General features: G+C 41.5%; 1 protein-coding gene across 4 annotated transcripts in view; it reads right to left on the bottom strand.

The window, feature by feature from the left end:
* Window positions 1–1,663: 1,663 nt before the first annotated feature.
* The window catches only part of ccdc30 (coiled-coil domain containing 30), a 14,509-nt gene continuing 2,260 nt past the window's right edge, over window positions 1,664–13,912 (bottom strand). The window contains exons 4-28 of one of the 4 annotated variants that reach the window (XM_035656493.1): window positions 13,311–13,431; window positions 12,861–13,051; window positions 12,532–12,612; window positions 12,307–12,384; window positions 11,674–11,830; window positions 11,142–11,213; window positions 10,509–10,624; window positions 10,315–10,418; window positions 10,016–10,208; window positions 9,706–9,804; window positions 8,851–8,979; window positions 8,447–8,584; window positions 7,998–8,176; window positions 7,531–7,798; window positions 7,088–7,210; window positions 6,493–6,663; window positions 6,078–6,287; window positions 5,679–5,836; window positions 5,387–5,552; window positions 4,550–4,671; window positions 4,241–4,382; window positions 3,998–4,134; window positions 2,727–2,844; window positions 2,371–2,435; window positions 1,664–2,192 (exon numbers count right to left, since the gene is read on the bottom strand). In XM_035656493.1, coding sequence (XP_035512386.1) covers window positions 1,985–2,192; window positions 2,371–2,435; window positions 2,727–2,844; window positions 3,998–4,134; window positions 4,241–4,382; window positions 4,550–4,671; window positions 5,387–5,552; window positions 5,679–5,836; window positions 6,078–6,287; window positions 6,493–6,663; window positions 7,088–7,210; window positions 7,531–7,798; window positions 7,998–8,176; window positions 8,447–8,584; window positions 8,851–8,979; window positions 9,706–9,804; window positions 10,016–10,208; window positions 10,315–10,418; window positions 10,509–10,624; window positions 11,142–11,213; window positions 11,674–11,830; window positions 12,307–12,384; window positions 12,532–12,612; window positions 12,861–13,051; window positions 13,311–13,431 — 3,546 coding nt within the window. In that variant the 3' untranslated portion in view covers window positions 1,664–1,984. The remainder of the gene's footprint in view (window positions 2,193–2,370; window positions 2,436–2,726; window positions 2,845–3,997; window positions 4,135–4,240; window positions 4,383–4,549; window positions 4,672–5,386; window positions 5,553–5,678; window positions 5,837–6,077; window positions 6,288–6,492; window positions 6,664–7,087; window positions 7,211–7,530; window positions 7,799–7,997; window positions 8,177–8,446; window positions 8,585–8,850; window positions 8,980–9,705; window positions 9,805–10,015; window positions 10,209–10,314; window positions 10,419–10,508; window positions 10,625–11,141; window positions 11,214–11,673; window positions 11,831–12,306; window positions 12,385–12,531; window positions 12,613–12,860; window positions 13,052–13,310; window positions 13,432–13,912) is intronic. The other 3 variants (XM_035656495.1, XM_035656494.1, XM_035656496.1) reach the window with 3 other exon arrangements.

Here is a 13,912-nt window from a genome sequence, read left to right as displayed (position 1 = left end):
TTTTCATAAACATGTTCTGTTTGGGTTTTGTAAAAGTTTACGTATGAACTTACTGTAATTATTTTAGTCTACCCGTATGTTATTAATATTCATGTTTTATATCAGTTATTTACATGTAAGCCTTAACTGTTTTATCACCCCATTTCCATTACTCTGTATTGTGTTCTGCAGTATTCAGTCGTGTAAACATTTTTACTTTCCTTCAGCATGGAGTTCCTGAGCTGTAATCTGTATGATAACTGTTTAACCCATGTTCTCTATGAAAAGATATTGCGTAGATTTATTACACTTTTTCCTGTCTTGCATTGTGGTTTCATATACAGTTTCTAGACAACTAAATATGCACAGCCAAGACTGAGAAGTTAAACTAAGGTTATCAATGTTTAAAAAAGGAAAAAAAGCTTTGTATCTTTACCTTGTTTAATAAACAGACTGTTATAAATTCATCATGGATTGCTTTTACAAAAAAACAACTGTACAAATCTGTTTTTTAGAGATCAAAAAATCAAGCATTACATTTGTTATTTATTCACTTTTATTTATGAAAATAGTTTTATGTTTAAAAATGTATTTACACAGATACAACAAGTTTCTTGTCCATCAGTCTCAGTTTACATGTCTGTCGCAAATAGGCTTTTGTTATTCAACGTATTCACGCAGCAGCAAGATAAAGTTAGACACTTCATCATTTCAGGCACATTGAAGACAAAATAGACATTGGTTTCCACAGTGTATAACTCTATTATTGACACAAAATAATAATGGTGGTGTGAAATAGTTCATGTGTATTTTACTCTCATGTCACACAGATCTCTTTGTACAACAGTACAAGTGCTTTCTGATGGAGCTTCCCTGGAGGAAACCATTGAGGTTGACCAATGTAAGAAACAGCGCGGGGTGCTGGAAATAGACACAAAAAAGCTGCTGGAATTCTGTGGCCTTTCTCGACATTTTGGCTGCTTGTTAAAACTACTTCCAAAGCTGCACATTGTAAATACTGGAGTGGCTAACAATTACTCACAAGCAATAGGAGTGACAGAAGGTCCCTGATATTTAAACTGTTTACCACACAGAGTCTCTATTGAGACATAAAGTGGGTCCACAATATCATCAAAGTTATGTTTGATATAAGAAACTTGAAAATTTTTTAATTTTTTCTAAGATTGTTTTGACACGGTAAAACCACAAACATACAACACCAAAGGCCTTTTTTCATTGAAAATACTGCCACAATTAAATTTATCAGGGGGGAAATACACACATTGATATACTGTTATACCCACTTGTTATATTCCGCTGCTACATTTTTCATTTACAAAAGGTAAACACAAGTAAAACTCCTTATAAAGTGCTTAGTAGTTTAAACTAGTCTCATTTAAAACTCACTCATGAAATGTCTTTTTGACATTCACATTGTCTTATCTTGTACCCTTACATTAAAAAAATAAGATAATAATCTTTCCTATAAACCAACATGAGGCTTTTAAGCATTCTGACTTGCTTTGGTGTGCTGACGCAAACTGACTAACCTCCCACATACACACAACTGTGTATACAGACAAGGTGGTACTATGTGTTTAAATGATCTTACATTACATGTACTTACATGTTTCTTTTTAAATATGACGTAAAACATATTTGATATTTGATTGACTTTTTGGGCTTTTTTTTTTTTTTTTAACAAATCCCCCGAATGTTCACCCTCAGTCTGAATCTGGATTAAAAAAATAAAACAGGACTAGCAAGCCAAACAAGAAAGCTTTGCAATACAAAAGTGATATTGACCTGAGGAAAACTGCAGTGGAAGCTCCCTTTCATTATTACTGCCTTTTAACAAATGATTATTTGCATTCTACATATTTTTTTCACTCCTTTATTCTATTTATATTTTCGTCTTCAGTGGAAGCAGCGGGTGCTGTCGTACCAACCCAATACGTTGTCACTCATTCTCACTGGTTAACACAGGCCAACAACCTCCCACCTCTCATACCTGCTCGCTGTTGTTAGAGCTTTCCTCTGTGCCTTGAATATCTGGAGGAACCAATGGGGAGTTGAGATTCAGGTAGCCCTGCTCTGATGGTTGGTGCGTGGAGACGGACGCTCGAGTGCCGTCCACCGCCGCACGGTCGCCAACCTTCACACGGCAGATTGCGTCCAGGATGTCCAGCGCGTCACACGAACCTGAAGCCAGTCTGGTGACACAGACGTAGTGAGAAAAGATAGAAAGTGCACATACAAGCATTCACCTATACGTAGACTGTCAAAACAAGGAAATGAAGTTGAGAATTCTAAGCTAAAATACAAATTATAAATATCTATCATTAACCACCAAGTAATTTCAACTAAACAATTCTCTCAAAAACTGCCTACCTTAGCGTAGAAGTATGCAGGATGCCATCACAGACACTTTCAGGGGGAAGCACTTTCTTGGCATTCTGTTGAGCGTTTAAACCATTTAGGATCAAAACACATTAATCGTTTTTATTACATTAAAAGAAGGGAAGTGTCACCCATTTTACATTAGGTCAAGCCACTTCTCTTACCTTTAAAAACATACAACCTCTGCCGTGACAGAATCCAACTTGCACCATTTTCAGCCAAACACTTACATTAGAAATTCTTCATCTCACATCACTAATGCTGTATCAGCTGTTCTAAAACAATAGAGAATTGTGAATTTTGGGCAGCATGTCCCATTGTGGCATAAAAGATCTGTATGGTGTTACCTCCAGGCTGTAGAACGACTGGCCGTTCCTCAGGGCTCGCTCTAAGGAACTGACTTGATTGGAGAGCTTCAGGGTCCGATCTTGAAGTTGTCTGTTTTCCACTTCTAAGACGTTGACTCTAGAACAAAGATTAAGTTCCCCCTTATTCGCAAAAATAATTTAACAAATATGTGCTTTATGTCTTCACTAAAGCCTAGTTCAGACCAAAGATTTACAACAAACGCTTTACAATGTTGCAGGGAAACGTTGCAGCAGTGTGAACTGGTTCGTCTCAGCTCAACTCAAGCCAGCTGATGGCATCACGTGTGACTCACAACTTGTCAAATCTCCAGTGGCTGGTGTAAGAATGTAAGCTAAAATACCCGTTTCAACAGCTTGTAGCAAAGTCAGCTGTCAAGTCAGCTATAAACTGTCAGCTGGTCAAAATAGCAGAGTTTTGGAGGCAGGAAAGAGAGGATCACCTCATCAATTTGTTTGAGGAACAACCATGTCTGTGATACAAGCCTTCAAATTTACTCAAATGAAGAGCACTCATGGATGGCTCCAAATTCTCCACCCTGCTCAATAACAGCTGCAATGTGATACTTCAGTCAACTTAACATACGTATATAGATTTGATATCAAATCCTAACATTAGTGGACGACCAATATGGGTTTTCAATTCAATCCGATATATTTAGAGAGCAGGGCGACCGATGGCCGATACATAATACCGATATCAAAACAACGTAAGTCATGTATAGTTCCATTATTCCATGAATCAAATCAAATATACATTGTTATCTTAGCCAGTAACATGTTTAGATTTGTATTAATTAATGAAACAGAATTTACATTGGTTTATGCTGTAGATTTCAGAAGGTGACTGGTATTTAAAGGAGAGCGTCCTGAGAGATGTCAGTATGTCAGAAGTGACATCACTCATTTGCATTATTATAACAAACACACACACACACACACACACACACATTTACAGCAGGATACATGAGGTTCTGGAAACTGACTCATCGTCAACATTGTTCCACAGCAGCCCCACTGAAAGGCTGCCTGTAGATCAGAATCAGAAATACTTCATTGATCCCCGCGGGGAAATTTGTAGATGTGCCTGCAGACATTTTTTGTTTATCAGCCTTGTGTTCTCAAAATGCCAGATAATTAGCCTGATTAATCAGTATATCTACACCCAACACTAAAATTTTCCCAAAAAAAAAGCAATCCAATTGAGCAGGTATGTGTGTAAAAACTATTCATAGTGTGACTCATTATGATACCTGTGTTGGACAGTGGAGGCAGTCCTCATGCCTTTGCTGCCCATTTCCTCTGCCTCGCTTATCTTCCGCAACAACTCCCTCTTCTCCTCCAAAAGCTTCTCATTTTCCTCTGTCACTGTTTGGATCCTCTCCTTCTCCTGTAAGCCACCAGGGGGGAGGCGAGACGAAGAAATATACAAAAACATAAATATTTTTCTGGCACAAACATCTCTTGTGGGATATCTAGAAATGACTGTGTAACACCTTTAGTGAGAGGCTGGAGGCCAGCCCCAGGTCGTTCTCCAGTTTCTGGATGATGCGGTCCCTCTGTGCAGTCGCCTTGAGAAAGACCTGCTTGGCCTGACGCAGCTTGGTTTTGTGCTGACTCTGCTTTTCGTTGTACTTCCTGTTTAAAAGTAACAGAAGAAATAAACCAGAGGAAAAGGAACAACTTCCGCATGTCTTAATTGCTGATTATGCTATAACCAGAAAATGCATGGTAACTGTTTTCATAATACTGTGTTGAATGTATATATCTATATTCGTGCATGTGTGTGTGTGTGTGTGTCCCACCGGACGTGTGTGTCCAGCTGGAGGAGAACTTGCTGCAGCTCCCCCTGCAGTCTGTCACACTCCTGCTGACTGGCCACTAAGTCCTCCTGCAGTCTGTGGCTTGACTTCTGACTGTCTCTCGCCTGTAGGACACATGTTGGTAACACGTATGTCTATACCTACATTCAAACTGGTTTTAACACATTTTGAGATATTGTTAAATATAAATACACCCATCAGCCACCCACTGAGAGGTGCCATGATAACCAGATAATCAGTGTTACTCACTTCACCTGTCAGAGCTCATAATGTTATCGCTGATCGGTGTGTATAAACAATAAACATGACAAGCAGGTTAATGAGAAGACTGTGTACACTGACTTTGTAAACATGCCCGTCAAAAGTCAAGCAGTACTAAATGATTACAGAAAAACTATGATAATATGATGATATGAATACAGTAAAAAAGAAGAGATTAGATTTTAACACCCTGCTCTGGGAATTTACTGGATTTGCAGCTACTGACTGAAATCTTTAAAGAGCTCATGATAGGACATGGAGATAAACAGACAGACTGTATAAACACTGTTTTGGGTATGAGCTGCCATCACAGCACAAATACAAGGTGTAACTATGTTGCATTACTATTAATTGATGAGAACTGAAAAATGCAAACTTTTCAAAACGGGTTTAAAAAAGCCAACATCTAAATTTGAATCCTATGTAAGTTGTGAATCACATTTGATCAAAATATTGAAAAGAAATGCGAAATAGACATATTAGGAGTGTAAAAGGTGCCTCGGGTGTCTAAAACCCTACAGTTGCATCTGATGAACTGTTGTAACTGCTGTTCCTTACTTCCTCTCTGGCCTTGCTAAGCTCAGCCTCCAGGATGGTCAGACGGGTGTCCAGCTGCTGGGTGCGGTGGCTGAGCTCTGCATTAGTCCTGTTCAGGGAGGCCTCCTTCAGCCTCAGGGAGCGCACCTGCTGCTGCAGCTCCTCCTCACGCTGCTCTAACAGCTTTCTGAGATAGGAAATGGAGGAAAAGATGGATAGAATGATGGTAAACAAAAAGAGTGGATCAGAATTATGCCCCAAAACTATGGCACTACTACTGGGACTAAGTCAAACTGTGCAGTGTCAGTAGCACCTGGTGATGTGCTCCTCCTGCTGCCTGGCTCTCAAGGCTGACAAGGTGTCAGACAAATCCCTGCTGTCCCTCTCCAGGCGGCTGCTATCACCGGCTCGGGCTTCCTCCACGCGCAGCTGGTGCTGGGCACTCTTCAGCTGCTGCTGCAGCTCCAACACCTACCATCACAACAGAGCCACAGGCTCAGTGAGACACAGCTACACAGAGTAGATATGCCAGTATGCCAGTGTTACCAAATCGCCCAGTTAACTCTGGGCCTACCAACCAAACTATCAGAGTCCTCATACGGTAACAGTGGAATTTGTAACCCAATTACGTGCAACATCAACAGAAGCAGCAGATTTACATCACATTGGATGAGAGCGTTGTTTCCTGTGTAGAAACCGCGCCAGCACTGACCTTCTTGTCAGCAGTAATGAGCCGCGCCCTCTCAGCCTGCAGGTCCTCCTGCAGACTGGAGGTAGCACTGCGGTTTGTGGAGTTGCGTGCCAGTTCCAACTCCAGTTCCCTGATTTTCTGCTGCTGACGTTCACACTCGGCCGCCTGAGTGTGGCCGCTCTGTTCCACCTGGACCAGCTTGGTCTGGACCTGCTTCAGCTCTGCACAAAGCTGAAGGAAGTGCATGAGACAACAGAGCGTGAACACAAAAACAGATGCTTAACACCGGTGTGACAACCCCTCTGACAATTATAGTTTTTAATAGCGCCTTTCTTACAGTTTCACATTGGCATTATGGTAAATTCACAGGTGGCTGGGCGACTAAGAGAGTGATTAGGGTGATGGTGAAGTGCTAAATGTGCACTTTGGCACTGACCTTGAGTTTTTCTTGGTCCAGCAAGGTGTTGTGTCTCTTCAGGTCCATGTTCTTCTCCTTCTCGTAGCGCAGCTCTCTCTCTGCAGAGGAGAACAGGCTCTGGGCCCTTTGCAGGTCCTGCTTCATCTGTTTAGCCTCCTCTGCCCTCTGGCTCAGCACTAAGTCCAGGGACTGAAAAGACAGATGAGAGACAAGATTTGGATATGTTTGTGCTGAAGGGCAGGGCAGATAATTACAGGTAGGCAAGTGTGGAATATAATTTGAGAGTCAGCTTCCATAAAAAGGATGATACACCGCTGGAACTGGGAGACTTAAAGCTTTTGCGTTAGTCATCAGCATTTATCATGAATACAAAAGAGAGGACAATTTCCAGAAATACTACAGGCTAAGGCATTTTTGAAAAAGTTGTCCTTGTATTATTGTATTAAGTATAAAAGCACAGTGAAGGTGCTGTGATATGAAAAGCAAAGCGATGAAAAGCCACTAAACTGAAACTCAAAAACTCAAAAAGGAGACAGTGATCATAGGAGATCTTAAATTTAACTGCAGAGGCAACATGGCTGTCTGGGCATGTTAAGGTTATGATCGTACCTACCTTGATGCGTGCCTGGGCTTCATTGACCTGAGCCTGCAGGGCCAGTTGGTGCTGAGAGGCCAGCTGCCGCTCCTCCACCAGCTTAGTCTGCAAATGATTCAGGTCCTGCTTCAGACATGAAAACTACAGAAGAACAGAACCGAACATAACACACCCACACACACAGATATGTATGAATCATATTTGATACTGGCAAGAGGAAATTCCTTTTATGCTCCCCTCCCTATAAACAGGTCAAAGGTTAAAAAAAGGTTAAAAGCTTCAGTTTTTGAGCTGGTGGGGATCCAGTCAAAAGCTGGACAACAGCACTTTGAACCGGGGATCTAATGTTGGAGGACATTATACTCCACCCTGTTACCCAATTTCTGAACATAATAAATAAATAAAAAACTCAAACTGAACCTTTTTACAAATCAAATGACCCTCTCAAAGAATCCAGTTACCTGATCCACACCCTCATCCTTGGTCCTCTCCACTGGACTAAGCCTAGATTCGACATGAGCTGTGTGCAGCTCCAGCTTCTGGCTGCTATGAAGTGCTTCTTTTGTAGAGGAGAGCTGCTCTTGATGCCACTTGAGCTGCTCTTTGAGGCGCTGTATCTCGAGATCCAGTCTCTCTCTTTCCCCCTCCGCCGTCAGCTTCTCCTGGACACTGGAGTTCAGCTTGGCCCGGAGGTCTGTAGTCTGGAGGCGCTCAGAAACCATCTCATCCCTGGAAAATATGCACATTTATGCAAAACAAGTAAGCTCCAGTGTTCCAGCCCTGTCTTGTGACTGACAATAATACAAGAAGTAACAGCTGCAGTGATGTCACTGAACAAACCAACATTGATCTACTTTAACCCACATCTCAAAAATACTACTGAATGAGCCAATACATTTCACACTGTGAACTCTGGGAAGAGAACAACCTTAAGGCGCTGTGTGCTGTCTGGAGGCTGCTAAGTTCAGCACTTAGTCGGTCAGCCTGCTCCTGCAGCTGGTCCACCTGAAGCCTGTTTTCCCTGAGGTCCTCCTGGGTCCGGTTACTGTCCTTGTAACGTTCCAGCTCGCTTTGGAGCCGGCTGTGGGCACGCTCCATTTGGGCCACCTGTCAGACAAAGAGGCAAAGACAGGAAGATGGAGAGAGACTCGTTATATTGTTTTTGTAAACACTAGTTTGTCAGCAATGGACATGTTTGCTTATTAACATTATGCTTTACTGATCTATTTTGCACACCATGCATTCAACCACTAATGTATAGTGTTTTTTTATTTATTTATATAATTTCACTTAATCTTTATTTCTATTTAAATATTTCCTGTATTTAATAACCATTTGCCATCAACGATAGCAAGCAGACTTGTAGAATTAACGAACCTTTTCCTCCAGAACTGCTTTTTCCCCCTTGACTTGGGTAAGGCTTTTGATGAGCGTTTTCCCTTGTTGACATTCGGTCTGAAGGCTGTTGACCTCAAGTCTCAGCTTCTTCAGCTCTCGCTCACCTATCTGCAAAGCCTTTGGTGTAGAGAATGAGGGAATCATATACAGTTTCTGTGTGGCTCCTAAGTCTAACTTTTTTTTTTTTTTTTTTTTAATACAACAGCAACTCTGTGCTTCAGAATGACACCTCTTGAACTGTAAATCAAATTTCACATATGTGTAGCCTGATATCAGACAGTATTGTCAACTCCATTTTAGTGGAGGAGGCGGATCCAAAAGGTCTGCCCCCTAGATAATAGCTGTGGTGGTCAGACGAAGCACTGGATAGGTGCAGTTTTTACCTCCTTGTCTTTTTTGAGGGCAGCCTGGGCAGCACTGAGGTCTACCTCCAGCTGTTTCCTCCAGTCCTTCTCCTCCGTCAGACGAGCCTCTAGCAGAGCCAATCTCTCCTGACTGCTGTCCCTTAGGTGCTTTATACATGGTGAGAGGGGAACACAAGGCATTAACAGGTGGCACTGAGTCATGAAATTTGACGCAGATACACTCTTTTGATGTACCATCATTGAATTTCTGTAGGCTGATGGGGTTTTTTTTCCCATCTTTTTCACATTTAACTCTATGTATGGCAATCTGAGAGGACCGTATAGTAAGAATTTCACTGTACAGTAACACTTGGGATCCTGTAACAACGTTTATGCAGCACAGGTGGATGGGTCTTACCCGTCTCTTTATTGTGCTGTTGCTGCTTATTTTTATAAAAAACTATTTCAACTTTGTTTTACTTTCTTTTTTTTTTTTCTTTTTTCTTTTTTAAATTGAGTTTTTCTATATTCATACATAACATAATGTACATTGTACATCTTCTTTTACCCTGAACCCACTCTCTCCCCCACATTTCCTATTTCTGGTACATATATTTGTAGAAAGCAAAAGCAAGAAATAATAGTATAATGAAACAAACAGATAATAAATAAAACAACATATAAATAAACGCATACATAAATGAAAAGTAATTTAGTTTTACATTTTAAACATTAGGATCACACTTTGTGTGCTTCGGAAGTAGCTTTGAATAAATAACAGTTATTATTTTTAAATGTTTGTAGCTGAGGTCATCACAAGCTGTCCTTGCTGTGGTAACACACCGATGTAAAATAAATACTGTGGAAATTAGTCAAGAGTGAGTCATATCTTACCATTTGTAAGAAGGATTCAGTGGGTTTGACCTCTTCTCCGTTCTTCAACATTTTTTCTTGGGCATCCTGCTTCTTCAGCTCTGCTTCCAGGCATTTGATCTGCATTCACCAGTTAAGATTATTGCTATTATTAGAGAGAAAGCTGCTTCCAAAAGATAAGGACTGGGATTAATGAACATCTGAGAGACTAGCTTTTTGTTTGTTTCTTGATTGTTCATAAAACACAATAATGCTCAGTAAAAAATTGATCAATATTTCATCCAGATAAGACAATGAAAATTTTGAGCAAGGATTTAGTGCTGCTCATTACCCTCCTGTGGAGTCCCTCCAGTTCTCCCTCGTGGCGATGCCTCTCCTCCTTGCTGGTGTTCTGGGCCTCACCCAGCAGTGCCTCCAGCTCCTCGTTCCTCTCCTCCAGCTCCTCCTGGTCCTTGCGTAGCCTCTGGAGTTGCCGCTGCAGCTCCCTCACCTGTACTAGCCCATCTTCCATCGCCTCACGACACCTGACAGTGAATGATGATGATGATTAAAGTCAGAGAGAGCAGGTGGGAACTTTTATTTCTCAAATTATTAAGCAGGCTGCAGATATTTAGGAATTAATATAGTTACCGTTTGTGAATGTAATCTTTTTCGTGGCCAGGCAGATTGTTGTGTGTTTCACCGCTAATGCTCTTGTCCTTTCGATCCTCTTGGTCGGCATCGTTTATTGCCAACTGGACAAACACAACACCAAACAATGCCAAGCTGCTGCAACACATTTACAGTTTTTACTTAAATAAAAAAAAAAGCAGTAAAATACCAACCTGGTCCAAGAGATCTTTCTTCTCAGATTCTAAAGAGCGGACTCTCTCCCTCAGAGCTCTGTTCTCAGCATCCAGTCTGTCGTTTTGCTCTTTGGCTCGCTGCAGCTTCATCATATCTGTGAAGAGATAAAACCATGACCATGAACATCTATAAAAAATGATATCAGACATGAATGGTTTTTTTTTGTTTGTCTGTTTTGTTTTGCTTTTTAAACCTAATTGCATTATACATTATTTTACACATATACTGTATGTACTTATTATGATGATAATAACAACCATGGCAATTAAGGGGAAGGGATTCAATTTCTCCAGAACAGTGGATTTGTTAAGAAACATGTATTCTTAATAAAATGAAACTGCATGAAGTATTTTAACTAACTGATGGGACTTTCTGTTAGAACTACTAGTGTTAGTGACTTCGTCCATCTGTCTGGTTATGCAACATTGTTTTCTAGCCAAATGTGGCAGCTGCTCTAAGATTTGACTGAGCCTCCTCAGAAAAGTCAAAGATTCAACCAAAACACTACCAGTATGAGCGGAAACATACAACATTATCAAAAGTGTTGCCGCAGCCTGGTCTGAAAGTCACACACTGAACGGCAGTTAAGTTCACACCCAAGTCTCTCTCACCACATTGTTTCAGTTTGTCCACTTCCTTCCTCAGGTTTTCTACTTCTTGGACTGTTCCCTGGAGCTCAGATCCTGAGATTATAAGCATATTTTTTTACTCTATAAAGATGTCTTTTAAAACACCTTTTCATATGCTGTTAATGACTTCCTGTAGTTGGTTACAATAACACACCAGTTCACATTAAAATGTGTATAACATTAAGTATAATATCAACCAAATCTGTAGCTTGACAACATTTAATATTGAGATTTCAGCAGGGGAAGTTACTGTATGTGGATATTAAAACTTTTAAAAGGTCAGAGACAACCAGCTGGGTAGACAAGGGACTGGGGCTGTATGTGTAAATGTGGGCAATTCTGGCTACATAGGATGCATGTGATGGGTAATGCCATCATGTGTATGTTTCTTACAACCGATTACTTTAGCAACAATGTGCAATATACAGAACTGTAAGTGTATACAATCTTCTCAAAATATTCTCAAAGTCTAATACAGGTTCACAGTTCTGTACTGTAAATCTTCGCAACATACCACTTGGTTCTAGGTTGTTGTGTTTGGCAACATCCAGCTCATTGGTGAGTCTGCGGATATCCTGATGAGCCATTGCCAGCCTCCTAGATGCCTCTTCCAGGTCCCGCTCCAGCCTCTGGCGCTCAATTCGCTCCCGGGAAATCTCCTCACTGTGAGCCTGATGTAAAAGAATAAATCCTCAATGGTTAGAGTGGGTGGAGTGCAGCAGGGAAGAAGAATGGCAGTCAAAACTGGAGATTCAAGTGGCCCAACATGCTGTTGTAAGAGACATGCATTCTGAGGTTGAGATTCATCATCACTGCCGGCCTGGAAAGGATCAAGGGCAACAATCTTATATGCCAGCATTCACCTGCTTTGAGAGACCAGTGGGTCAAAAAGTACATGCTGTTACCAGTGACATGCCATTACTGTTCCACCCATTTCGAGCACTCGTCAGTTGTTAGAAAATGACACTCACAGATGTGTTACTGAGACAAGCAATGTCGTCTGCATCATAGTGGTCATGCAGATATCAAGGCACATAGTCAGCGTGGAATGTATTTTAAAAAAAGTAGCACCACTCTGAAACAAGCTCTGTGTCATAACATCAGCGTTAGTTACTTAGTTAGTATAAGCCGCGAGGTGGAAACCTACAGGGGTAATATTGTGTTTGTTCTGACCAGACCTGCGCAGCCCAAACAGCTTCTTCAACGGACTCTGGGATGAACACTGCTGAGGACAAAGACCAATGTGTGTAGAATCACAACAGACACTACAGAACCGTCACGTGGTATCCCTGTACTTTGGAAAACATCTTCTTCTTTTCTCCACAAACTCCAACCTCAAGTTATGACCAGATAACAATGACAATTACCTCACCTTCGTTACGTTATCTATGGTTTTCTGCATGTCCTCTCTGTGCTGCCTTATCTCCTCCCCCATTCTCTGGTGAATATGCTCCTGTCCAAGTGTCACAGAGAGACAGAGACTCACTTATCCACGTTTATATGGTCTCTGCATTTGCCTTGGATAGTTAACTATTAGGTTAGGACGGGTTCATTTAAAAAGTCAACACATAAAGACTACACATTCATTGTTCAAGATGGTGGAGGCTGTGCACTTTCACACGAAGCCTGACATTTACAGTTCAAATTGTTCAAATGAACTACACCAACATAACATCTAATGTACGTAGGTCAGTCCTTTACCTGGTGGTGGGCTTCCCTCAAGCTGTCAGTGAGGCTCTGACTTTCCAGTCTTCTCTCAGTGGCCTCTAGCCTTTCCAGTAGAGTGGCCCTCTCCACCAGCAGGTAGGCCACCTGCTCACTGGGGCTGCTCAAACCCATCTCCCCGAGGTCCTCCTGAGCCAACAACTCCGCCAGCTCCTTGCTCTGACTCTCTGAAAGAAAGGGGAGTTTTCCACTGGTCAGCAGAGTGTGTAATAACATATAACACAAGATAGAAGATCAACAAATTAGTACATGAGTACTGCTGTGTGGCAGTAGATCTAGGACAAACATTTTAGATCAATTCAATTTTAGACCATTCATGGCAAATAAAAAGTTGAAGTGTGTTGGGAATGCTCTGCTCAGGAGCTCTGGAGAGCCGGGCTAGGCAACAACCCAAAAGAAAGAAAGCCAACATTGCACTGAATTTACCTTGTTGTTGTCTGAGCTGGTGAAGCTCTTGTCGCAAGTGTTCATTGTCTCTCTCATAGTCTGCAGTCAGACACTCACGCTCTTCCAGCAGCCCACGAATATGTGCAACGTAACTCTCCACCTGACAGACAAAATGTGATTCAGCTGTAACTAACCAGTTTCATAGTTTCAATAAAAAGCAGGAGCACACTATGGACTCTCTCAGTCAAACCACCTGTACCGTAGTATCATTGAACTTATCCTCTTGTACTGTGCTACCTGCTACTTCACTATGCTCTCTCTCACCAACAGGAATAAGCTTCTTAAAATCACTAAACATTCCTCCAAAATAAAGGTCTTCCAACTCCAAAAACCTACCAGCCTCCCCCATTTACTGACTGACTGCCACTGCTCGCAGAGCAACTACCATAGTACACAATCCCAGCCACCCTCTCAACTCATGCTTCACCCTTCTCCCATCTGGCCGTAGACACAGACAGCTGCTCTACAAAAAAAGGCACGCTTTGGAAAGAGTTTAACAGTCACTCCTGTGCTATATGTGTAAATATGTGTATATTGTCTGTATATGTGTACTGTGTGTAGTTTGTGTGTAGAATTCATGT

This window comes from Morone saxatilis, unplaced genomic scaffold (assembly GCF_004916995.1).
Source record: "Morone saxatilis isolate NCDOM2014 unplaced genomic scaffold, NCSU_SB_2.0 Contig15, whole genome shotgun sequence".
In the NCBI taxonomy this organism is placed as follows: domain Eukaryota; kingdom Metazoa; phylum Chordata; class Actinopteri; family Moronidae; genus Morone; species Morone saxatilis.
This window is presented reverse-complemented; position numbering and strand designations above follow the sequence as displayed.